Raw genomic sequence first — 26,320 nt, forward strand, 5'->3', positions numbered from 1 at the left:
CATATCTCTCTCAAGCTGCCTCAGCAAAATTCTTGAGAAAATTATCCACCGAAGACTCGTCTGGATCATAGAGTCGGAACAGCTAATGAGCCATAGTCAATATGGCTTTCGTCAAAACAGGTCATGCCTAGACCTTATGGTCAAGGCTGAATTTGCCATCCGTAATGCTTTTGTCAAACATGAACATCTAGTAATGGTTTCAATAGACATAGAGAAGGCTTTTGATACCACTTGGCGGTATGGTATACTTAGTGATCTTTACCTTCTAGGACTACGAGGCAACCTTCCTATATTTATTGAGAACTTCTTACATACTAGATCATTTCAAGTTCGATACCAACATGCCCTTTCCACAACTTTCATCCAGGAGGAAGGTGTTCCACAGGGATCAGTACTGAGTGCCACTCTTTTTGCTCTGAGAATAGATTCTATCACTAAGCAGCTTCCAAATACAGTTGAGACTTACCTTTATGCAGATGACCTTTCCATCTCCTGTCATTCTCAAAATATGAGGTCTGTTGAAAGACAGCTTCAGATATCACTTAATAAAATTCAACAATGGGCAAGCCTCAACGGCTATCGGCTCTCGCAGCAAAAAACAGTTGCCATCCACTTCTGTAGACAACGCAAACTCCATCCAGATCCTGAACTTCAAATTTCTAACATCGTTGTCCCAGTCACCAGCAACATCAGGTTTCTTGGATTAATCCTTGACAACAAGTTAAATTTCCTAGACCATATTAAAAATGTACGGACGTCATGTCTAAAAAAGTTAAACATACTCAGAGCTTTATCTGCCCAAACATGGGGTGCAGATCGTACCTCGCTTCTTCGTTTATACAGGGCATTAATCAGATCCCGTCTCGATTATGGTGCTCCTGTCTATGATTCTGCCAGAAAGAGTGTATTACGCTGGCTTGATCCAATTCAGCACAGTGCTTTGAGAATTGCAATTGGTGCATTCAGAACGTCGCCAGCACATAGTCTCTACATTGATGCTCACGAGCCCCCACTAGCTTTACGCAGGAAAACACTGTTACTCAAATATGCTGTAAAGATACAAAGTTGTGCCTCTCATCCCGTTCAGTCATACCTTTTCAACCCACCATTTGAAATCTTATACAGAAACAAACCTAGCATAGTAAAGCCAGCTGGTCTTCGCCTTCTTGAATTGGAGCAAGTTTGGAATATTTCCGTCCATTCCGTACAAGTAGCCACATGTACTCAGCCACCATGGACTCCTCCTCCTCTTCCAACCTGTGACTCTTACCTCTGTCAATGGAGAAAGAATACTTTGCAAGCATCAAATGTCAAACAAATTCATGCAGTTCACACTCAAAGATATACTGACTTCTCCCCAATCTATACAGATGGCTCTAAATCTAATTCAAATGTTGGAGCAGCTGCAGTGTTTCCGAATACAACTGTATCAGTTTCCCTTCCATCAGAATTTAGTATATTTTCTGCTGAATTATATGCAATCAAATTAGCTTTAGAAAATCTCTGTTCAGACAGTTCCTTCAAATCAGTTGTTTACACTGATTCCCTCAGCTCAATCATGTCGTTATGTAATTCCTCAGATGAAGTCCACCCTATTCTTAATGAAATCAGAAGCTTATTACTGCAAATTAAAGAACGCAACCAACTGGTCACTTTTTGCTGGATTCCATCCCATTCTGGTATTTTAGGCAATGAACTGGCCGATAAAGCTGCAAAAAATCCAACTACTTTTGATTTAACCAATATCCCTGTTCCAGCATCAGATTATGCACTAACTGTTCATGCTGCTTGCATATCACAATGGACAGCACTCTGGCACTCTCAGACTAATAATAAACTCTTTCAGTTTAAACATGATCCAAAAATCTGGCACTCCAGTATCCGTACATCGAGACAAGAAGAAGTAGTCCTTTCAAGGGCAAGAATAGGACATACCCATCTGACCCACCTTCATTTACTCACAGGAGATGATCCACCACAATGTACACATTGTTCTAATAATTTGACAGTAAAACATATTCTTATTGGCTGCCCCTATTATAAACAAGCCAGAACTTCATCCTTGATCTCACTGGTTAATCTCCATAAACCAATAACTCTTGAAAATCTCATTGGTGATAAGGCAAATATTTCTGAATTTTTTGACTTTCTCAGGCAAACTGGGCTTTTCAATTATTTCTGATTTCAGATTTTCTTTTGATTTAGGGAAAACTCATGTTTTAATATAATAAGTGAATAGGCACATTATAGCCTTAGCAGCTTATGTGCCATTAAGCCTCCAGAACAACAACAACAACAGCATCAATTCAACTAGTTAAATTTGCGCAGTCTCTGTAATAAAAGAAATACTTTTACTTTGTTTACAGACTATTTAATTTAGTAAATTATTTTCATGAAATTATTTGTTTATAAATAACACAATTTTGCAGAATTTTCATAAAAGAATTTTGAGGATTATTGTGTAAATTTTTCTCGTATACTAATAGGTATAAACTGAGAATAATAATAAAAAAAATTATCAAGAAAGACTAATAAATAACAAATTTTCAATACTTATATTATAATCTTATTTTATTTTTTTTTCCAGTTTTGAGATATGCTGAAATACCGGAGGTAACCCCAACGGTTGCATTTTGTGATATAAAAGGGCCGAATGTCTACACTACTCTCCAAATAGTTGTCATGTGAGTATGATGAAACGTAATTTTACACCATTTACAAAATAATTTTATACATATATTTAATTTAGGTCTCTCTCATGTTAAGCGCACAGAATTTATTTGTTATACTCTGGCGGCTGTCACCGTAATCGTTTAACCATTAAATGGCTGGTCGTGCAAAGAGGGAAGGAATTTTTATCTCCTTTTCAAACCTTGGCCTAGTTATTCTATCAATGCTGAGGATTAAAAGATATCTTCACGTAGCATTCTTTATAACGAAAAGACACTTCTATCATAAGGAGGTGATTAAAATTATTTTTCTTTTAATGTATTACTCTACAGTTTCCTTCCTGACCGTTACTGCAACTATCTTTTGGATTTTGTTTTTTAACTTTATTTTGTCTTAATTTTCCTCGTTAATCTCGTCTGTAACTTGTTAGGCTCATGAATAAATATTTTGGATTATCGCCATAAAATCTCCTATCTTGTTTCTAAATGTGTGATTTGAAAGCCTCTATCTGTTTAACAAATCATAGTATAACAAATCATTATGTTAATATAGTGTATATGCTTTTAAATTTAAATGTTCCATCCTCCCAAAAATTCTCCATCCTCTCCTCGATCAGCTAATTCATCAATACTTAGTTTAAAAAAGCAAATGCATTCATTCAGCTTTGAAATTGCTCGATTTGATAATAAATTAAAAAAAAGTTATTGAAAATACAGGCATTCGACACGAACTGGAGACATGCAATCTTCTTTTGGACGCCCCGGGTGCCAAGCGACTATTAGTGTAACCAAGCGATCTATATATTGTGTGTGCAAAGCAAATAGTTTTCTTTAGGTTTTAAATACAATTTTCCTTATTTATTTGTATTGCGAAACTTTTGCACTACAAAAAGTAGGCAGAGTTCCAGGAAGGAAATTCACCTTTCTGTTTCTTGTTAATCTTACTAACCAAATTAACTCAGCCGCTTGGATACACTTGTGGCACTGCTCCTGCCTCTCCGTGGCGGGGTCGGTAACCTGGAAAGAAAAGCTATCTTTCCGGGACTAAAAGGAGAAAAATGCTCTCTCCTACAGGACATAGAGATCCTAATGTGGCTACTCATGAGATAGAAGGCTTTAACTCATGCAGTGCCAAACGTCAAAAAACTTACAGGGTACAAGAAGGCATCCAATGCACATTGTACTGCATTCGACTCAAGAACAACCTCTAGGTTGTCTCTCCCTTTTAAAATTCAGAAATACCTAGAAAATCTAATAGGATCTCCGAAAACAACTAAGCGTCTGAGATCGGGCGACTTACTCGTTGAGGGCCCCTCAACGTGAGCACCTGTATGTGGTGAGAGGACCTCCCAATGATGCTACTGGTTCTCCAGATTAGCATCACTGGGATCTAACGCCTATACCTTGGTTCCAGGGATACATCTGTGGAATCCGGCGTGTGCAGCCGTGCGTCACGACCCGTGGATTTCGGAAAGGGGGTTCCTGGTGGTTGAGGGGCCCAGCCTTAATACACCACTTTGGCCCCTGCTTCGACAAGACGGGAGATCCCGGACCGGCCAGACTGGGATCAATCGGCGTGTGGTTTTTTACTGCTAGGGTCAACTGCGTTCCAGTAAGTCTCCCTCCCTATCGTCCTGGGACGGGATAAAGACTTATTGGTAACGTGGGTATGGTGCTCCTAAGCGAACTCGGCGTCCCATTCGTGTACGCAGTATCTGCTAGTTCACGAGTGGGCGTCCCTTCGTAGGGTTCCGTGGTGGGTGAGGTACTTAGGCATCAGACATTTTCTCTTTACTCATATGAGTAATTTAAATCCCATTTCTTCTGGGGCCCCAAAAAGGCCCATACCTAATCGAGACGATGACAAAGAAAACACCTCTGCAAAAAGAGCCAGGACTAGAGGATACACCACCACCATCAGTGACACCGCTTTTCCTCATTCTCCATTCCATCGGAGAGCAGTCAATTGGAAAGATATCACCCTTCTTTATCCAGAAAGGATTAGAAGGGTTGGCAGGTTCACGAAATCCGTTAAACGACTGCGTTCTGGCGATTTTTGGTTGAAACTTCCAGCACAAAACAAGCTGAAAAATTCTTTAACTCTACATCCATAGGGGGAATACCTATCACCGTAACCCCCCCCCCCCCCCACAAAACTCTGAATTCTTCACGTGGTGTTATATCAGAGTGGGACCTTCTTCATGTTTCTGAAGAAGAGATCTGCTCTGAATTGAAAGACCAAGGAGTGACAGCTGGTAAAAGAATATCGATACGAAAGGATGGGAATCTCGTCCCTACCCGAGTTCTTATCCTCACGTTCAATATCCCATGGCCTTCAAGTTCCATCAAGGCAGGCTATCTAAACTGCCCAGTGATGATTTACATCCCAAACCGACTGAGGTGTTTTAGATGCCAAAAATACGGCCACTCACAAATATCTTGTCGTGGTAACCCTGCCTGTGCTCGATGTGGTGTTAAAGACCACGAGAGCAAGGAATGTTCAGCTTCAAAACCGATCTGTATTAATTGCCAAGGAGAGCACTCCGCCTACTCTCGAGCATGCCAGCGATGGAAAGATGAAAAAGAAATCCAAAAACTGAAAACAGAGCTGAATATCTCCTACCCAGAGGCCAGAAAACGTATCCAACCAATAAATAGCGGGAAACCTTCATATGCTCAGAAGGTTCCTGCAAAGTGCACTATCGGTACACAAACAGAGATGACTATACCACCGAAAGAGTCATTCACTCTATTGCACGCTACTTATTGAATTCACAAACGACCACCAAAAAAACACAATCAGTTGCCACTCCTATATCCGTACCTCCTAGTGCTCCACCACTACCAGAACCAAGTGGTAAAAAAGAGCAAAAACGTTCGGAAGAGTTACCCGTAATACGAGAAACAATGGATGTTAAGGACAAGGAGGTACCGGATGAATCAGTCTTGGAACTCTTGGCGGAGGAAGAAATGGACACTGACAGAGTCCATTCGTCCCCAAAAAAGATAAATCCAAGATTGACGAAGGTAAGCCCTCAGAACCTCGGAAGCCGCCTGATCGACCCACAAAGCCAAAGTTGTTGTTGTTGTTGTTATTTGGTTTTTAGGAGCATTAGCAACTAAGGCCATATTGCTCCGGGATATGCGGTGGTCATTCCCTGAATGACCTTTCCGCATCCTCCGTATTTGGTGGTGACGGGCTCGAACCCCGGTCTAATCAAGAAGCGTGTGCTACGCACTGCTGCTCCTTCCCACCTGGCTACGGAGGCGCCTACAAAGCCAAAGTAATGGCTAAATTCCTACAATGGAATTGTCGTGGATTCCGGCGAAATGCTGATGACATCAAGGCCCTCCTGCAAAAGCACGAGCCAGTATGCTTTTGCTTGCAGGAGACTTACCTAACGCCAGACGATGATCCCACCATGCATAACATCACAATTTTTCGAAAGGATAGAATTGCGGATGGTCCTTCTCATGGAGGAGTGGCTATCATTGTGGGCAACCAGACCCCAGTTCAGCCCTTGCTAATTACAACTAGCATAGAAGCTGTTGCAATTCGCCTTACAGTGTGATTTTTATTAACGGTCTGCTCAATTTATTTGGTACCTGGGACTGACATCTCCCAGGAAGACCTTGATGATCTTGTAACGCAAGGAATGTTCAGCTCCAAAACCGATCTGTGTCAACTGCCAAGGAGAGCACCCCGCCTACTCTAGAGCATGCCAGCGGTGGAAGGATGAAAAAGAAATATAAAAACTGGAAACAGAGCTGAATATCTCCAACCCAGAGGTCAGAAAACGTATCCAACCAATAAATAGCGGGAAACCTTCATATGCCCAGAAGGTTTCTGCAAAGTGCACTATCGGGACACAAACTGAGATGAATATACCACCAAGAGTGTCATTCACCACGATTGCACGCTATTTATTGAGTTCACAAAAGACCACCAAAAAAACACAATCAGTTGCCAGTCCAGTATCCGTATCTCCTAGTGCTCCATCAAAACCAAGTGGCAAAGAAAAGCCAAAAACTTCAGAAGAGTCATCCGTGATCCCAGAAACAATGGATGTAGAGAACAAGGAGGTACCGGATGAATCAGTCTTCGAACTCTTTGCGGAGGAAGAAATGGACACGGGATAGCGTCCATTTTTCCCCAAAAAAGATAAATCCAAGACTGACAAAATAAAGCCCTCAGCACCTCGGAAGCCGCCTGATGGACCCACCAATCCAAAATAATGGCTGAATTCCTACAATGGAATTGTCGTGGATTCCGGCGAAATACTGATGACATCAAGGCCCTCCTGAAAACGCACGAGCCAGTTTGCTAAAGGCAAATAACGATTCCACCATGCATAACATCATATTTTTTCGAAAGGATAGAATTTGCGGATGGTCCTTCTCATGGATGAGTGGCTATGCTTGTGGGCAACCAGACCCCAGTTCAGCCGTTGCTGGTTACAACTAGCATAGAGGCTGTTGCAATTCGCCTTTCAGTGGGATTTTTATTAACTGTATGCTCTATTTATTTGCCACCTGGGACTGACATCTCCCAGCAAGACCTTGATGATCTTGTAACGCAGTTGCCTCACCCTTTCTTACTTCTCGGGGATTTTAATGGACATAACATCCTGTGGGGGATGCTAACATCAATGGAAGGGAACGAGTCATAGAGCGTATGCTTAATGACAATGACCTTTCCCTTCTAAATATTGGAACAAACACCTTCTTCCACATGCCTACCCGTACTTTTACTGCCATTGATATCTCATAAAGTAGTGATCATTTCCCTGTGATAACCTTTTTACCCAGTGGGAGACCATATCTTCCTCTCAGGTTACCACGGTGGAAGATTGATCAGGCTGACTGGTCTACCTTCCAACATCAGGCAAATTTCGATCTGAGCACCGTCAGTCAAGAGCCTATCAATGATGCAGTAACGTACAAAACAGAAATTATCGTCCAAGCAGCTGCGAATGCTGTTCCAAAAACATCTGCCCGGTTTCCACCATTTCACAAACCTTGGTGGAATTCACAATGCACAGCAGCAAAAAATGCTGAAAACAAAGCGTGGGGGATATTCCGCCGATATCCTACCACGAACAACCTTATAGCCTTTAAACGCGCACGAGCCAAACCACGCTATATCTGCCATCAGGGTCAAAAGGAATCGAGGATCCGTTTTACATCATCTATTAACCAGTCTACCAACTCTAAGGTAGTCTGGGATAAAATCCGGAAAATGAAGGGAAAAGATACATCCCACCCCTCTTCAATCCTAGATTATAATGGACGCACTATTGCTGATCCAACTGCAATAGCCAATTCTCTAACATCTCTGCAACATCATCGTATTCCCCAGAGTTTCTAGTCCTGAAAAATCAAATCGAAAACAGGCACTTCATTTTAAGACTAAGAGCCTTAATCCCTACAACGAGGCATTTCCTATACAGGAACTGAAAACAGCCCTCACTCTTTTCAAAGCAAGTGCTGTTGGACCAGATGGCATCCATTAGGAAATGATTAAGCATATTTCAACAAAATGTATGAATTTGCTCCTTCTATATAACAGAATCTTTATAGAGGGGCAGTTTCCGGATTCCTGGCCCAAGTCAACCGTTCTTGCCTTTGCTAAGCCAGGAAAGGATCCAAAAGTTACTAGAAAACTATCGTCCTATTGCTCTGAATAGCTGTTTGTGCAAAATGCTGGGTCGGAAAACTGCTAGCTTGGGGGGATACAAAGACAAATAGATTAACAGTAGCCACTGGCAGAGGTGAAAGAGATTCTTGCACTGCTTCTATTGGAATGAGCAGAAGCCTGAAAAACAAGATTCAGGATATTTCAGAGACTGCTGGGAGTTATTGCGGTACAAGTAAACACATGGGTTGTGTTAGGGTAGCTAAGAATAGAAATAGGTGCGTGTATACTTGCGTGTACACCAATGCTAGGAGTTTAGTAAATAAATTTGATGAATTTGAGGTATTGCTCAAAACATCGAAGGCAGATATTTTGGGGATTTCAGAGACGTGGTGTCACACAGATATAAGGGATGCAGAACTGCAATTTGGGGAGTACAATCGCTACAGAAAGGATAGGAAGGGAGGAGGGGTTATGCTATTAGTTAAGAAATACATAAAATCCAAGGAAGTGAAGCCAGTGGACATCGCTGGACAGTGCAGTGTCGAGTCAGTTTGGTGTGACATAAGCATTGGGAGATCAAAATTGAGAGTAGGAGTGTGCTATAGGCCTAATGACTCTGATGAGTATAATAAGAAACTGTACAGGGAAATAGTGGGCCAGTAAATCAGAGAGTCTTATAATGGGAGATTTTACTTTCCCAGATATTGACTGGAATTTGAGGGCTGGTTACTCACACACTAGCAGGGCTTTTGTGGATTTATTGGATGATTGTTTTCTACATCAGCATGTTTGGGAGGCAACTAGAGGGAGGAATACTCCTGCTTTGATTATCAGCAGTGAATCTTCATGCATTAAGAATCTGCAGATAAATGAACCACTAGGTGGCAGTGATCACAATGTGCTGAAGTGGGATTTACTCAGAGGTAACTACCATTAGGGGTAAAGGGAAGGGTTATTGCTTCCGTAAAGGCGACTACGATGGACTGAGACTGTATTTAAATTCTATACAGTGGGACCAACTGATGATGTTACCAACAGCAAATTCAAAATGGGAAGCATTCAAAGAACTTATCTTGGAAGCTACTAGGCTTTACATACCAACTAAGAAATATTGTTCAAGGTTTAGGCCTAAATGGATGTCAGATGAACTGATGAGGCATATGGCAGAGAAGAAACATGCATGGGATATATACAAATTAACACATGACACAGAAGCCTATGATAGATACAAGTTGATCTGTAACCAAGTTACAAAGGAGATTAGGCAGGCGAAGGCAGTATACGAGAAATGTTTGGCAAGGGATGCAAAGAAAAACAGCAAAGAGTTCTTTACTTATGTAAACTCTAGAAGGAAGGGGATGAATCAGATTGGTCCACTTGATATCGATGGGTCAACTGTTGATGATCCTGCTCAGGTTGCTAACAAACTAAATGAATATTTTGCATCGACATTCACACATGAGGAGTTATTTAGCGAGGGGAAAGCCAGAGGTGTATTCAACTCTAGCAGTAAGCTAGAGAATCTTGTAATAACTGAGAGTAAAGTGGAGGAGAAATTGTTGAAGATAAACACAAGAAAGGCACCTGGGGTGGATGGGATCTATCCAGTTATATTAAAGGAGGCAGCAAAGGAAGTAAGCAAACCCTTAGCCATAATTATGAGAGCTTCCTTGGACTCAGGGGAGGTACCCATAGACTGGAGATGTGCAAATGTGACCCCAACTCACAAAGGAGGATCAAAAGCTGACACAAGCAATTATAGACCTGTGAGTTTAACTTCTGTTCCAGGAAAATTAATGGAGGCACTAGTTAAAGAAGCACTGCAGGATCATTTAGACAAGACTTCAGTTATAGCTCAGACACAGCATGGTTTTGTTAAGGGGAAGTCTTGCCTGACCAATTTGATTGGATACTATGATGCAGTCACAAAGGAACTGGATGCAGGGAATAACTTTGATATTATATACTTGGATCTTAGAAAGGCTTTTGATACTGTTGTACATGGAAGACTGCTGCACAAATTGGAGCAGTGTAACATTGGAGGCAAATTGCTGCTGTGGGTAAAGGGGTGGCTGAGGGGGAGAAGACAGAGAATGGTAATCAATGGACACTGCTCGTCGTGGACTAATGTTATTAGTGGAGTCCCTCAGGGCTCAGCGTTGGGTCCATTATTGTTTTCTGTATTCATAAATGATATTGATGATGATATATCAAGCCTAATGTCGAAGTTTGCAGACGATACAAAGGTAGGCAGGGTTGTCAAGGACACTACTGACACTATGTTGCTGCAACAGGATCTGTAAGGGTTGAGCAGATGGGCTGAGAGGTGGCAAATGAAGTTTAACATTGACAAATGTAAAGTACTACACATGGAAAACAGCAACCCCAGAGCAACGTATCAACTCTGTGGTATTACACTGACAGTGGTAGAGAATGAAAGGGACCTGGGGGTGGTTGTGCAGGCAGATATGAAGTTCTCTGAGCAGTGCAGACGGGCTGCAAGAGTAGCTCATGGTGTATTGTCAATGATATATAGGAATTTTTCTAGCAGGGATAAGGAGGTGATTATTCCCTTGTATAAGGCAATGGTCAGGCCACACCTAGAGTACTGTATACAGGCCTGGAGGCCTCATTTCAAGAAGGATGTAGAGCTGCTGGAACGAGTACAGAGAAGGGCAACAAGATTAGTGAATGTAACAAAGGGGTGCTCTTACGAAGAAAGGCTTAAGATTTGCAAATTACTGTGTCTGGAGACTAGGCACCAGCGAGGTGATCTGATAGAGGTGTATAAAGCATTGAATAGTTTGAGCATGTTCAATGCTGATGGGATTCTTCCTCTCGCTCAGAATAATCACCTGAGAGGGCATAAATTCAAATTGAGGAAAGACAGATGTAGGATAGACGTGCGGAAATTTGCCGTTAGTCAGCGAGTGGTTGGTTGGTGGAAAAGACTTCCATCCCTTGTCGTGGAAGTTGATAGCCTAAATAACTTTAAGGCTCAGCTAGACAGGTATTTTGAACGAACAGAGGGGTGAAGTGGGAGTGTTTTTTTTTTTTTTTGGCTGATGCTGCATAAGCTTGCTGTCTTGCATCAAATGCCTCTGCTAATGCTAAATCGTGGAGAGAATGGTTAATTCTCGTTTAATCTGGTATTTAGAATCAAATGACCTTCTCTCCAACATCCAGTGCGGTTTCCGAAGGAACCGGTCCACTTTTGACCATCTTATTAGATTGGAAACTTCCATCCGGGATGCTTTCCTAAAACGCGAACACTTGGTGTCGGTGTTCTTTGACATGGAGAAAGCGTATGACGCAACTTGGAGATTTGGCATCTTAAAAGATCTGTATAGCCTTGGTCTTAGGGGGCAACTACCCATTTTTATTAAAAAGGTTTTAGCCAATCGATCTTTCCAAGTTCGTGTGGGATCCTCATTCTCTCGCTCCTTTAGCCAAAAGCAGGGAGTACCACAAGGATCGGTATTAAGTGTCACGCCTTTTGCCATCAAAGTAAATTCCATCACAGAACACCTTCCTCACTGTAAACAGTGCCCTCTATGTTGATGACTTTAGCATATTTTGTCAGTCATGCAACATGAGGGTTATTGAAACACAACTGCAGAAATCTATTGATCGCCTCAACTCCTGGGCTCTTGCTAATGGCTTCAGGTTCTCGCCGGAGAAGACCGTTTGCGTACACTTTTGTCGTAAGCGTAATCTGCAACCCGAACCTGAATTAAAGCTCGGACAAAATGCAATTCCAGTAGCAGCAGAAACAAAATTCTTGGGACTCGTGTTCGATAAAAAGCTGAGCTATCTGGATCATATCCGTCAACTCCGCACAAAGTGCACAAGAGGGCTGAATATTCTGCGCTCTCTTTCCTCAACATCTTGGGGTGCGGATCGATGCACCCTACTACGCATCTATCGTGCTCTTGTACGATCCAAATTAGATTACGGGTCCCTGGTATACAATTCGGCCAGAGACAGTGTACTTCGATGGTTGGATCCTGTCCATCATCAGGGGCCCCGGGTGCCAAGCGAATTCGAGGTCAAGCGATTTCTCTGCGATATATAGAGTGCTCATCAAAAGCGATTAAAGTTTTTTCTAATTTTGTACGTTTCTATTAGCAGCTTTATTTCTATATTGTTCTACACTTAAAAGCCACAAGTTAGAACAGAGAAAGGAAACTCACCTTTCTTTATTTTTCCATATATCTCTATTTCCACTAACTAACTAACACTTTAACCGCTTGGCCTCCTAGCGGCACTGCTCCTGCCTCCCCGTGGCGGGGCCGGAAATCTTGGCAAGTAAGACCACTTGCCAAGGGCTAAAAGGAGCAAACATGGCAAACACTGACCATCAGGATATTGAGAACGAAAAAAAAAAAAAAAACCCTCTTTCTTTTCTTTCTTATTTATTTGTTATTTTTTTCCCCTTTAACATCATTCTGCTTGCTGACATCCTGGCTCTATTCCTTTCCTTGACCAGGTTGTGGGATTTAAATCTTTTTTTTTTTTTTTTTTTTTTTTTTTCGCGTTCTGACCTGGGCTGGGGCTCCCCAGACCAGGAAAGCTCCTCTCTCACACTAATTTTTTTTTTTTTTTTTTTTTTTATTATTATTATTTATTTATTTATTTATTTGTTTGCGTTGTTGTTCTAGCTATCCATCCTGGACTGGGACTTTCCTGGGCCGGAACAGTCCTTCTCCTCTTTACTCCTTCCCTCTCTTCATCTTATACAAGTTTTTCTTTCTTCCCTGGGAACTCTTCCCCAGGGAGGAGGGCGTGCAGATAGTAGGGGAGGCCTTGCCCTTCTTCTGCTAGGGACGAGTACCTGGAGGAATCGTCCAGGTGCTCACTCCTTCCAGGTAGCCAATAGGCCAAAACACAACATCACGCTACAGAACACACACACATAAGCTCACAAACACAGTTTTTCTTTCCTATCACTTTCTCCCGTGCGGGATGAAAAACTTTTTTTTTTTTTTTTTCTTTTTCCCTCTCTCCCCTTCCTTTTCATCTATCTTCATCCAATCTGGGATATTCCTGTGTGGATTCGGTTTGAAAAAAAAAAAAAAAAAAAAATTATTTATTTTTATAAGACACACACCGACCTTACCCTTACAGAGTCTATAAAAACTGAACAGAGCAACGAGGCGGAGATGAACTTCTGTTCTAGGAGCCGCCCATACAAAAACACAAAAATAAAAAAAAAAAAAAAAATAATAACGAAAATCCAAAGAGACAAAAGACTGATCGGATGGAGCAACCTTGCCCATCGTTTTTAATCATCCACTCTCTTACTAGTCAGCCCATTAATAAATTGTCTCCGTTTGTCATACAAAAACATCTGGAGGGTATTGCAGGATCTCCCAAGATGGTGAAGAGACTGCAATCAGGAGACTTACTAGTAGAAACCACCAACCACAGACATTCTGAGAAGCTGTTACAGCTTACAAGTTTTGCTGGAATTCCAGTTAAAATATCCCCGCACACAACCTTAAATTCATCTAAGGGTGTGATATCCAGTTGGGACTTATTAAACGTTACTGAGGAAGAAATAACCCAAGAGCTGCAGGGACAACACGTAATTGAAGCAAGACGAATAATGATCAAAAAAGATAATGTACTTACACCTACAAGAAACATTATTCTCACCTTCAATACACCCAACTTACCCTCCTCTGTAAAAGCAGGTTATTTACTTTGCCGAATCCGGCCTTACATTCCAAACCCTTTAAGGTGTTACAAATGTCAAAAGTATGGCCACTCACAAACTGTATGCAGAGGAGTTCCTGTCTGCCCTAATTGTGGATCTGCAGATCACATACAAAGTAACTGTACAGCTACAAAAATGAACTGCCCAAATTGCAAAGGTGACCATCCTGCATATTCCAAGACATGCGAAAAGTGGAAAACCGAGAAAAAAATAGTGAAATACAAGGTTGAGAACAAAGTAAGTTACCCAGAAGCGAGAAAATTAGTTGCTCCAACTATAACCAAAAATATGACCTATGCCAATGCTGTGAAAAAATATCAGACCGTCTCCACTCAAACTGATGTAACAGTTCCCACTAACAAATCAATTTCTGATTGGGCTAGAAATGTTCTTTCTAAGCAACAATCCAAGTTCTCTGACCAAGCCAATAATACTCCTCTGACAATACCAGCGGCATCACCTACTCCGGTCATAGATACCATATCTCATAGTTCAAACGCAAATGTAGTAAAAAATTTTCAGGACACAACCATGGACACAGATGGCACATCCATACAGGATGATCCCCCTCTAGAAATCCATGCAGAAGAAGAAATGGACACAGGTCGACCAGTTTTCTCTAAAAAAGATAAAACTAAATTAGAGCGTCATAAGCCAAGTAACCTTCAAAAAACAGTCAGATACAGCTCCTTCAATAAAACACAAATAATGCCTTGTATTTTACAATGGAACTGCAGAGGCTTTCGTTGCAACACAGATGATATCCGTGATCTAATTAGCCGATATTCTCCAGTTGCCCTTTGTCTTCAGGAAACTTATCTAACCTCGCAAATTTCTCCTTCAATAAAAAACTATTGTCTTTATCGAAGAGATCGTAACACAGCAAATGCTGCCCATGGTGGTGTAGCAATCCTGATAAACTCAAAGATCCCAACTAAACATATTCCACTTCAAACTGAAATAGAAGCTGTTGCTGTTCATATAACTCTGAATATTTCAATAACAGTTGTTTCAATATACCTACCACCAAACCATACTTATTGTTTAAAAGATCTTGAAGATCTATTCATACAGATACCTCCACCTCTCTGTATATTAGGGGATTTTAATGGACACCACCCCTTATGGGGCGATCCTAAACTAGACACACGTGGTCGACTCGGTGAAAGCTTTCTAGAGTCACAAAACCTCACCTTACTCAATACTGGTACGCACACTCACATACAACTCCCAACTGGACACACCTCAGCAATAGATCTCTCAATTTGTTCTCCAATACTTTTTCCAACCATAGAGTGGTACGTTTTAAATGATCCAATGGGCAGTGACCACCTTCCAATCATATGCAATGTTTTAATGTCACAGACTCCATCAAACAAGCTCCGCAGGAAATGGAAATTTGTTCGCGCAAACTGGGCAAAATTTCGATCATCAATCTCTCTTGACGAGGAAAAAATCCAGCTCCAAAATATTGATAATGTAACAGACTGCATTACATCACATCTCCTAAAAGTGGCCAAGGACACAATACCATTATCAAACCCCCCTGATCGCAAGCATTATAATTATTGGTGGAATGATGAGTGCACAAAAGCAAAGAAAGCAAAAATCAAAGCCTGGAATTTATTTCGGCGATGTCCAACCACAACCAATCTCATTAATTATAAGAAGCTAAGAGCAAAAGCACGATTTGTACAAAAGCAAGCTAAGAAAGAATCCTGGACCCGTTTTGCATCGACCTTTAACAGAAACACTGATCCGAAAACTATATGGAAAAAAATTAGACAGTTATCTGGTAAGTTTCCTACTATACCTTCTCCAATCCTCTCCTGGAAAGGGCAAGATCTATCCAGTTCCTTAGACATTGCTAATGCTTTGGGCAATACTTTTGCTGAAATATCAGCGGCATCAGCATATCCTACATCATTCCAACGAATTAAAAACACTAGAGAAAAGCATGCCATAAAATTTCAAACCGCATGTACTCTTCCATATAACAAACCTCTGCAATACTTTGAACTTCTGCATGCCATTAGAACAGCCCACAATGGGGCAGCCGGGCCAGATGGGATTTATTATGTCATGCTTCAACATCTCGATGACAAAGCTTTAAGCCTGCTTCTGGTTTTTTACAATCGTATATTTTTAGAAAACGTTTTTCCAACTTCTTGGCACCACTCTACTGTTTTGGCATTCCTAAAACCTGGGAAAGATCCAACTAACCCCTATAGCTATAGACCGATCTCTCTATCAAGCTGCCTGAGCAAAATCCTTGAAAAAATTGTCCACAGAAGACTCGTATGGATCATTGAGTCACAACATCTAATGAGCCATAGCCAATATGGCTTTCGTAAAAATAGGTCATGCTTAGATCTTATGGTCAAGGCTGAATTCGCCATTCGAAATGCCTTTGTTAAACGAGAACATCTTGTAATGGTTTCAATAGATATCGAGAAGGCTTTTGACACTACCTGGCGGCATGGCATACTTAGTGATCTTTACTCTCTTGGTCTGCGAGGCAACCTTCCTATTTTTGTTCAGAACTTCCTACGTACTAGATCGTTTCAAGTTCAGTACCAAGATGCCCTCTCCAAAACGTTTATACAGGAAGAAGGAGTACCACAGGGATCAGTACTGAGTGCCACTTTGTTTGCTCTTAGAATAGATTCCATCACCAATCAGCTTCCAAATACAGTTGAGACCTACCTTTATGCAGATGATCTTTCCATCTCCTGCCATTCCCAAAATATGAGGTCTATTGAACGGCAACTCCAGATATCACTTAATAAAATTCAACAGTGGGCCAGCCTCAACGGATATCGACTCTCGCAGCAGAAAACAGTTGCCATCCATTTTTGTAGACAGCGCAAACTTCATCTGGATCCTAAACTTCAAATTTATAATGTCTCCATCCCGGTCACTAATAGCATCAGATTTCTAGGATTAACATTTGATAATAAATTAAATTTTATAGACCACATTAAAAATGTACGTACTTCCTGTCTAAAAAAGTTAAATATACTCAGAGCTTTATCCTCCCAAACATGGGGCGCAGATCGTACATCTGTGCTTCGGCTATACCGGGCGTTAATCAGATCCCGTCTTGATTATGGAGCTCCCATCTATGATTCAGCCAGATTGAGTGCATTGCGTTGGCTTGATCCAATTCAACACAGTGCCTTGAGACTTTCACTCGGTGCTTTCAGAACATCACCAGCACATAGTCTCTACATTGATGCCCATGAACCGCCACTAACTTTACGTAGGAAAACACTGTTATTGAACTATGCTGTCAAGATACAAAGCTGTGCCATGCATCCAACTCAGCCATACCTGTTCAATCCACCATTAGAAAACCTTTTCAGAAATAAACCAAGCGTAGTAAAGCCAGCTGGTCTTCGCCTTCTTGAACTGATGCAAATTTGGAATGTTTCCATGCTTTCTGTACAACAGACAACAACTTGTCCTCAACCACCATGGTTTCCACCACCTTTACCGACCTGTGACACCTACCTCTCTCTCTCAATGGGGTAAGAACATTTTACAAACATCAAATATCAAACAACTTCACGAAGCTCACATTGAAAGATACTTTGACTTCTCACCAATTTATACAGACGGCTCTAAATCTAATTCAAACGTTGGAGCAGCTGCAGTGTTTCCAAATACCGTTATTTCAGCATCCTTGCCGGCCCCGAGTGCCAAGCGATATTAGTGACCACAGCGCCTTTCCAGAGTGATTATCTAGTACGCTTAATTGTAAATACGTTTCTCCTGAGTTTCGAAAGTCCGATAACTCCTGAAGATTATAATTAAATAGATATATTCAAATACTATAACCTAGAAAGGAAAGCCACCTTTCTTTAATCCCTCTTTTTATTTTTAGTTATTACTAACCCTTTTCTTCGCTTGGGTCACTAGGCGGCACCGCTCTTGCCTCCACGTGGCGGGGCTGGTAACCTGGGAGAAAAAGACAATCTCCCGGGGCCAAAAAGAGCATACCATGAGTAAATCAAACTCAGACTTATCTGGGCTGCCAGACGCAACCCAGATATCAAAAAAGAAAGACAGTTCCACAGCAGGAACGGCAAAGCGCCAAAAAACTGAGCCAGAGACATATCCAATTCCAACCTATCTAATCATCCATTCAACTGGTGAGAATGCAGTTGGCAAACTCTCTCCCTTTAGAATTCAAAAGGAATTGGAAAGTAAAGCAGGATCTCCGAAATCCGTAAAAAGACTCAGATCAGGAGATATTCTCATTGAGACATCTAATACCAAACATTCTGAGCGACTTCTGAAAACAAATTTCTTTGCAGGTCTCCCAGTAACTGTAACACCCCACAGATCACTAAACACCTCTAAAGGAGTGATCTCAAACTGGGACTTACTAGATGTAACTGAAGAAGAAATGCTAGAAGAACTGAAAGAACAAGGAGTTATTCATGTCAAGAGAATCTCCACGAGAAAAGATGGTAATCTGATCCCTACCCGCAATCTGATCTTGACCTTTAACACACCGAATCGTCCATCATCCATTAAGGCCGGATATCTGGTATGTAATGTGAGACCATACGTCCCAAACCCGCTACGGTGTTTCCGATGCCAGAAGTATGGACATTCCCAAACAGCTTGCCGGGGAACCCCTACTTGCGCAAAGTGTGGTTCAATCGAACACGATTGCGAAAACTGTAATGCTCCTCAATCAGTATGTCCAAATTGCAAAAAGGATCATCCCGCTTATGCCAGAATATGCGAGCGCTGGAAAAGTGAGAAACTTATCCAAAAATATAAAACTGAGCATAATGTTTCTTACCAAGAAGCAAAAAGAATCATCTCACCACCAATTCATTCAGACAGACCTACGTATGCCCAAGCCACCAAAAAATTCCAATCAACCGGATCGCAAACTGAAATAACAGTACCTCCAAAGCAGTCTTTCTCAAATTACGTAAAATCTTTGTACAGTGCAACTCAAACCCAAGCAGTCAATACACCAATTACCATACCACAAGAAAACATACACACTCCGGACGAAGGATTTAAAGAAAAACATATCCTAACTTCTAGTCACCAACAACAAATGGACACTAAAGAAAAATCAGCAGATGACCCTGTTCTTCAAATCTTTGTTGAAGAAGATATGGACACCGAAAGGCCTTCCTTCCCAAAAAAAGATAAAAACAAAAGTGAAAAACAGAAAACATCAACAACCCGAAAACGCTCAGAAAGTCTAATAAGAGATAAACAATGAACAGAATAATACAATGGAACTGTCGTGGATTCCGCGCCAATATCGATGACCTATACGATCTTTCCTGTAAATACTCACCAATATGTATCTGCCTTCAAGAAACTTATTTAAAACCCCAAAATACACCAAAACTGTCTCATTATAACATTATTAGAAAAGACAGAACCAATCAGAATATCGCACATGGTGGCGTAGCTATTTTAACAAACCCACATATTCCTACCAAACAGGTCTCACTGAACACTCCCCTCGAGGCAATAGCAGTCCGTATAGCTGCTGACATCCATATGACAATCTGCTCCTTATACATTCCACCAAGCTATACCTTCCAGCAAAATGATCTCAACAATCTTATAGCTCAACTCCCAACACCTTTCCTCATTCTGGGAGACTTAAATGGTCATCACACTCTTTGGGGTAACAACAGCATCGACCAAAGAGGAAAACTAATTGAACAGTGTCTTGACAATAACAACCTCCTTCTTCTAAATGACGGTTCACCTACATACGTTCACCTTCCTTCAGGAACAAGCACTGCAATAGATTTGTCTATCTGTTCTGCAACCTTATATCCTATTCTAAAGTGGACGGTAAACAACGATCCGCTACATAGCGATCATTTCCCCATAATAATTGAATTACTTAATAAGCCCCCTCATCATCCTACTAAAATTCCGCACTGGCTTACTGATAAAGCAGATTGGCAGTCCTATAAAAAATTAACCAAGCTTGATCCCGAAATAATCCAAAATTCCACAACTGACGAAGCAGTTGACTATGTCACCAAAATGATATTACATGCAGCAGAACAAACCGTACCGAAATCCTCATCAAAATTACCGATTCATCCAAAAACCTGGTGGAGCGATGAATGCCTTGTGGCTAAAAAAATGCAAAGTAAAGCTTGGAATTCTTTTCGCCGGAGTCCAACTACAACCAATCTCATTCAATATAAGCGTGCTAGAGCAAGAGCGAGATATGTTAGACGCTGCAATAAAAAGGCTGCTTGGATCCGCTTCACTTCGATTATTAATCAAGCAATGCCTACACATAAAATTTGGAAAGCAATCAGAAAAATGAGTGGCAAATATAAACCGATACCCCTACCCATCATGGAATGGAGAGGGCAGAATGTAAATGATCCTGCTGGAATTGCCAATATACTAGGTGAAACCTTTGCAAAAACATCAGCAATAGAAAGTTATACACCGACCTTCAGAAGATTAAAAACAAGTTTAGAAAAACATAAGTTAAACTTCTCTTCAAAAGGAGATGAACAATATAATTTACCTTTTACCATTCACGAATTACATAGAGCTTTGTCAACATCTAGACGCAGTGCTGTAGGACCAGATAACATTCACTATTCCATGATTCAGGAACTAAGTACCGAATCATTACAGTTACTTCTTCATCTATTCAACAGACTCTTCCTGGAAGATAAATTTCCTAATCAATGGCATCACGCTACGGTCCTTGCCTTCCCTAAACCAGGTAAAGACCCTACAAATCCCACTCATTATAGACCAATCGCCTTGACCAGTTGCATTTGCAAAATTCTCGAAAAGATGGTGAACCATCGACTGATCTGGTACCTTGAAAATCTCAATCTGCTACATTCTGCACAATACGGTGTCCGACAAAACAGATCTACACTAGATATACTAGTCAGACTAGAGAATTCCATCCGTAATGCATTCCTCAGATCGGAACACCATGTGTTAGTCTGCTTTGACATCAGTAAGGCCTATGATTCCACGTGGAAGTATGGAATACTCCGTGAATTACATCGTCATGGACTTCGGGGTCACCTCCCGATTTTCATACAGAATTTCCTATGCAAGCGTACATTCCAGGTTCGATTCAAAACCTCACTGTCCCAAGTATTTTCCCAAGAAGAAGGAGTTCCTCAAGGCTCTGTACTCAGTGCTTCACTTTTTATAATTGCAATAAACTCCATTGCCGGACAAATTCCAGACACTGTTGATAAAGCACTGTTTGTAGACGATCTTAGTATTTGGTGTCATGCTAAAAATATGAATACTATTGAGAGACAGTTGCAAGTGGCAATAAATAAGATCAGTTCATGGGCTCAGACTAATGGATTTCAACTTTGTCCAGAAAAAACGTTTTGCATCCATTTTTGCCGCCAACGCAAACTCCATCCCAATCCGGAGCTACAACTGAATCACCAACAAATAACAGTTCATCCCAGCATACGGTTCTTAGGAATCACTTTAGACCATAAACTCACTTTCGTTGAGCACATCAAAAGACTAAGAACATCATGTCAACAAAAACTAAATATCATCCGGGTTCTCTCTGCAACCAAATGGGGAGCTGATCGCCTTACTTTATTACGGTTATATAGAGCATTAATAAGATCGAAACTTGACTACGGAGCACCAGTCTATAGTTCAGCAAGACCTAGTGCCCTTCGCTGGCTTGACCCTATCCATCATAGTGGAATACGCGTTGCTTTAGGGGCATATCGCACGTCACCAATACATAGCTTATATGCTGAAGCACACGAACCACCTCTCTCAATCAGGCGACAACAACTGATACTACGTTATGCCTATAAAATTAGATCTATGCCAGAACACCCGAACTGGCCTATACTTTTCACATCACAGCACAGTAGGTTATACCAAAACCGCCCTAATGCTAATCGTCCTTTGGGTATGAGAATAGAACACCTCTTAGAAGAACTAAATCTAACCTTAAACAATGTGGCACATAGCCTCCCATCCTCTCTTGCTCCTTGGAATATCATTCCACCCTCATGTGACTTACATCTGCATGAATGGAATAAATCTACTTTGCATAGAGAAAACTTCTCGCAACTATACCATGCAGTAGTAGACCAGTTTCCCAGCTTTTCCATAGTACATACGGATGGATCAAAGAATGATGTCCACGTTGGAATCGCCGCAGTTTTTCCAAACATCACATTAGCTTATCAGTTATCACCTGAGTTCGGTATATTTTCCGCCGAACTAATAGCAATTCAGGTTGCACTGAACCATATCGAGTCCTCTGATATTAACAACAGTATAATTTTCACAGATTCTTTAAGTGCACTCCAAGCACTAAAAAACACCATGAACATCACCCACCCAGTCGTGAAAAGAATAGTCAGCTCTTTACATAGCTTATCAGAACTTGGAAAAAACATACATTTCTGCTGGGTCCCAGGACATATTGGAATTCCTGGAAACGAACTAGCGGACAATGCTGCCAAATCAGCTCACCTACCACCCGAGAAAAAATGGAAAGTGCCTCATCAAGACTATCGACCAATAATCCAGGAAAAATGCATGTGCCAATGGCAGTTATCATGGGAAAATCAACCTAATAATAAACTTCGAAGTATCAAGCCAAACCTTGAGCGATGGCCTTCCAGCTTTAATTCAATCCGACATCAAGAGGTAATATTGGCTCGACTGCGAATAGGGCACACAAATATCACTCATGGTTATCTTTTAAGAGGAGAAATACCCCCTCAATGTCATCACTGTAATACACTGCTCTCAGTGAAACACATTCTGGTCGAATGCACAAAATATACAAGAGAACGCCAGATTCTTTGCACTTCAGCCACGACAAAAGATCTTACACTTACCTCACTTTTAAACAATGAAACAAATGCCTCAAGCATATATAACTTTCTGAAGATGATTAAAGTATATCACCTCCTTTAGTTAGGGAAAAAAAATTATTTCCTGATTTCTTTTTCCATTTTCTGTAAGTGAAAAGAAATAGCATGCATAATTATCATATGTATGGCGCACTATGGTCATAGTTGCCGATGCGCCCAATAAATCCCGAAACAAACAAACAAACAAGCATCCTTGCCATCTGAATTCAGTATCTTCTCAGCTGAATTATATGCTATCAAACTAGCTTTACAGAATCTCTCTTCTGACTGTGCTTTAAAATATGTTATTTACACTGATTCATCAGCTCAATCTTGGCTTTATGTAATTCCTTAAATAAAGTACACCCTGTTCTAGACGAAATAAAAAGCATATTACTGAAAATTGAAGAACGCCATCAACTGGTCACCTTCTGCTGGATTCCAGCTCATTCTGGCATTTTGGGCAATGAACTGGCTGATAAAGCTGCAAAAAATCCAACTAGCTTCGACTTAACTGATATTCCTGTTCCACCATCAGACTATGCATTAACCATTCAGGCTGCATGCCTGTCAAAATGGACAGCAATATGGCACTCTCAAATTAATAATAAACTATTTCAATTTAAACATGATCCAAAAATTTGGCGCTCCAGTGTCCGCACATCAAGACAAGAAGAGGTAGTCCTTTCAAGGGTAAGAATAGGACATACTTACCTGACCCACCTGTATTTACTCACAGGGAATGACCCGCCACAGTGTCCACTTTGTAATATAAATCTGAGTATTAAACACATTCTGATTGACTGCCCTTCCTATGAACAAGACAGAACTTCCACCCTACTATCACTGGTTAATCTTCGTAGACCAATAACTTTAGAGAATCTCATTGGAGATGATGCAGATATTTCCGAATTTTTCAACTTCTTAAAGCAAACTGGACTTTTTAATCAATTCTGAATTTATGAAACTTTATCATTTCTTTTTATTATAAATGAATAGGCGCATTATAGCCAAAGTAGCTGATGCGCCATCAAACCTCCATATCAACAACAACAACAACAACAACAACCATCATCAGGCTCTCCGTATCGCTATTGGTGCATTTCGAACATTTCCTGTCCAGGGCTTATACGTCGAAGCAAACGAACCACAGTTATCGCTTCGACGTAAGCAGTTGTCTTTAAAGTACGCTTTAAAACTGAAATCTCTGCCAGACCATCCTACGTGGCCATTCGTTTTTGAGCCACGATGGGAAAATTTGTACAACACCCGTAAGACTGCCAATCGTCCTTTTGGTATTCGTCTCCAAGAGATACTCAAAGAACTTAATATTAAGGTAGACAAGGTTACCCAAACACCAAAGCAACCCCTTCCACCCTGGCATGCTCCTGTTCCAACATGTGACTTGTCCCTTAGAAATTGGGGAAAGTCGGACACTCCATCATCTGTCTACCTGCAGCTTTATTCAGCACACCGAGCTGAACATTCTGACTTCGCGGCAGTTTACACAGACGGTTCGAAGTCGGAATCATATGTGGGATCTGCTGCTGTCTTTACAGACAGCACTACATCGGAGCAGATTCCTTCTGAATGCAGCATATTTACTGCAGAGCTGCACGCTGTAGAGTTAGCCTTGGATCACATTAGTAAATGCCAATACCAACGGTTCATTTTATACTCTTATTCTCTAAGCGCTTTACAGGCTTTAATAACTGTGAGATATAATCCTCATCCGGTTCTGTCTAGCATTCAGCAGAAGATTCACTTCCTCCATGAACGTGAATATGATATCCGCTTCTGCTGGATTCCTAGCCACGTTGGGATTAGTGGAAATGATTTGGCTGACACTGCAGCCAAATCAGCAATTCCCAGTAATAATCGCTGCCTGTTAGTCCCCCTTACAGACTACAGGCAAATAATACACGAGAAAATACACTCCCAATGGGGCCCCGGGTGCCAAGCGAATTCGAGGTCAAGCGTTCAAAGTGCGAATATATAGCGATCTTTCCCAGTGATAAAAATTCATTTTAAGTTATATCGTTCTTTACTGGAAGTTCATTTATAATTTAGTTCTATACTTGAAAAATCACAAGTAAGAACCAGGAAGGAAACTCACCTTTCTTTTTCAATACATATATTTACTCTATTTTACTAACCAACTAACTTATCTAACCGCTTGGCCTCCTTGCGGCACTGCTCCTGCCTCCCCGTGGCGGGGCCGGAAACTTGGGAGGGAAAGTCAACCTCCCAGGGCAAAAAGGAGCCTAACATGGACTACGACAACTACCCAGAGCTTGAGCAGCCTAGGCGCTCATCCAGTACCATCAACAATGCTGATCATGAAATTTCTCACGATGTAACAAAGTCTAAACGACTGCGTACAGACACAGACCAACAGGAATGCCCATCATTCCTTATCTTACATAGTCTGTCGGACAAATCTATGAGCACTCTCTCACCATTTCTTATTCAAAAATGTTTGGAAAATGTGGCGGGCTCTCCCAAAATGGTGAGAAGACTAAGATCTGGAGACCTCTTGGTAGAAACAGTGAGTCGCGCACATTCTGAGAGACTGTTGAAACTAACAGTATTTGGCGGACTACCCATTCAAGTTACCCCTCATGCAACACTAAATACTTCCAAGGGAGTAATTGCAGAGTGGGATCTGATAAATGTAACAGAAGATGAACTGGCCCAAGAACTCAAACATCAGAAAGTGATACAAGCCAAACGCATCATGATCAGGAAAGATGGAGAACTTGTTCCCACCCGCAACATCATCCTGACATTCGGAACACCTATCTTGCCATCCAGTGTCAAAGCCGGCTATCTTAACTGCCGAGTACGACCCTTTATCCCGAATCCTATAAGATGCTACAAGTGCCAAAAATTTGGTCACGCACAAACGGCTTGTCGAGGAAATCCAGTCTGCCCAAACTGTGGATCGAAAGAACATTCGCAAGCAGACTGTGACGCCAAAACACCACACTGTCTGAATTGCAAAGGCGTGCATCCAGCCTACTCCAAGTCATGCGATCTATGGAAAACTGAAAAAAAAATCCAAAAGTACAGGGTAGAACGAAAAGTCACATACCAAGAGGCAAGAAAGCAAATTATGCTTAACGCACCTAAGAACACATATGCAGCAGCAATGCAAAAATACCAAACAACAGCAACACAAACTGAAGTATCAGTTCCCCCAACCATGTCGATTGCAGATTGGGCCCGATCTATACTGTCACCAACAATGAAACAGACTCCAAAAGAGCAAAAGGTAGTAGATAGAGCCAACAACACCCCTGTCACAGTCCCACCTGCAACCCCACATAGATCATCAGATAATTCAAAGTCAAAAACCGACTCAGTTACAAATAGGAAGACAAACAATATTACTTCAGAA

At 41.2% G+C, this 26,320-nt stretch overlaps 1 protein-coding gene across 1 annotated transcript in view; it reads left to right on the top strand.

Annotated features, from left to right (window-relative positions):
- The window catches only part of LOC150087175 (nose resistant to fluoxetine protein 6-like), a 472,773-nt gene that overhangs the window by 35,484 nt on the left and 410,969 nt on the right, over positions 1-26,320 (top strand). The window contains exon 4 of the mRNA XM_090373004.1: positions 2,588-2,684. Coding sequence (XP_090229130.1) covers positions 2,588-2,684 — 97 coding nt within the window. The remainder of the gene's footprint in view (positions 1-2,587; positions 2,685-26,320) is intronic.

Source organism: Mastigoproctus giganteus, chromosome 4 (assembly GCF_048544385.1).
Source record: "Mastigoproctus giganteus isolate SK-2022 chromosome 4, ASM4854438v1, whole genome shotgun sequence".
Taxonomy (NCBI): Eukaryota; Metazoa; Arthropoda; class Arachnida; order Uropygi; family Thelyphonidae; genus Mastigoproctus; species Mastigoproctus giganteus.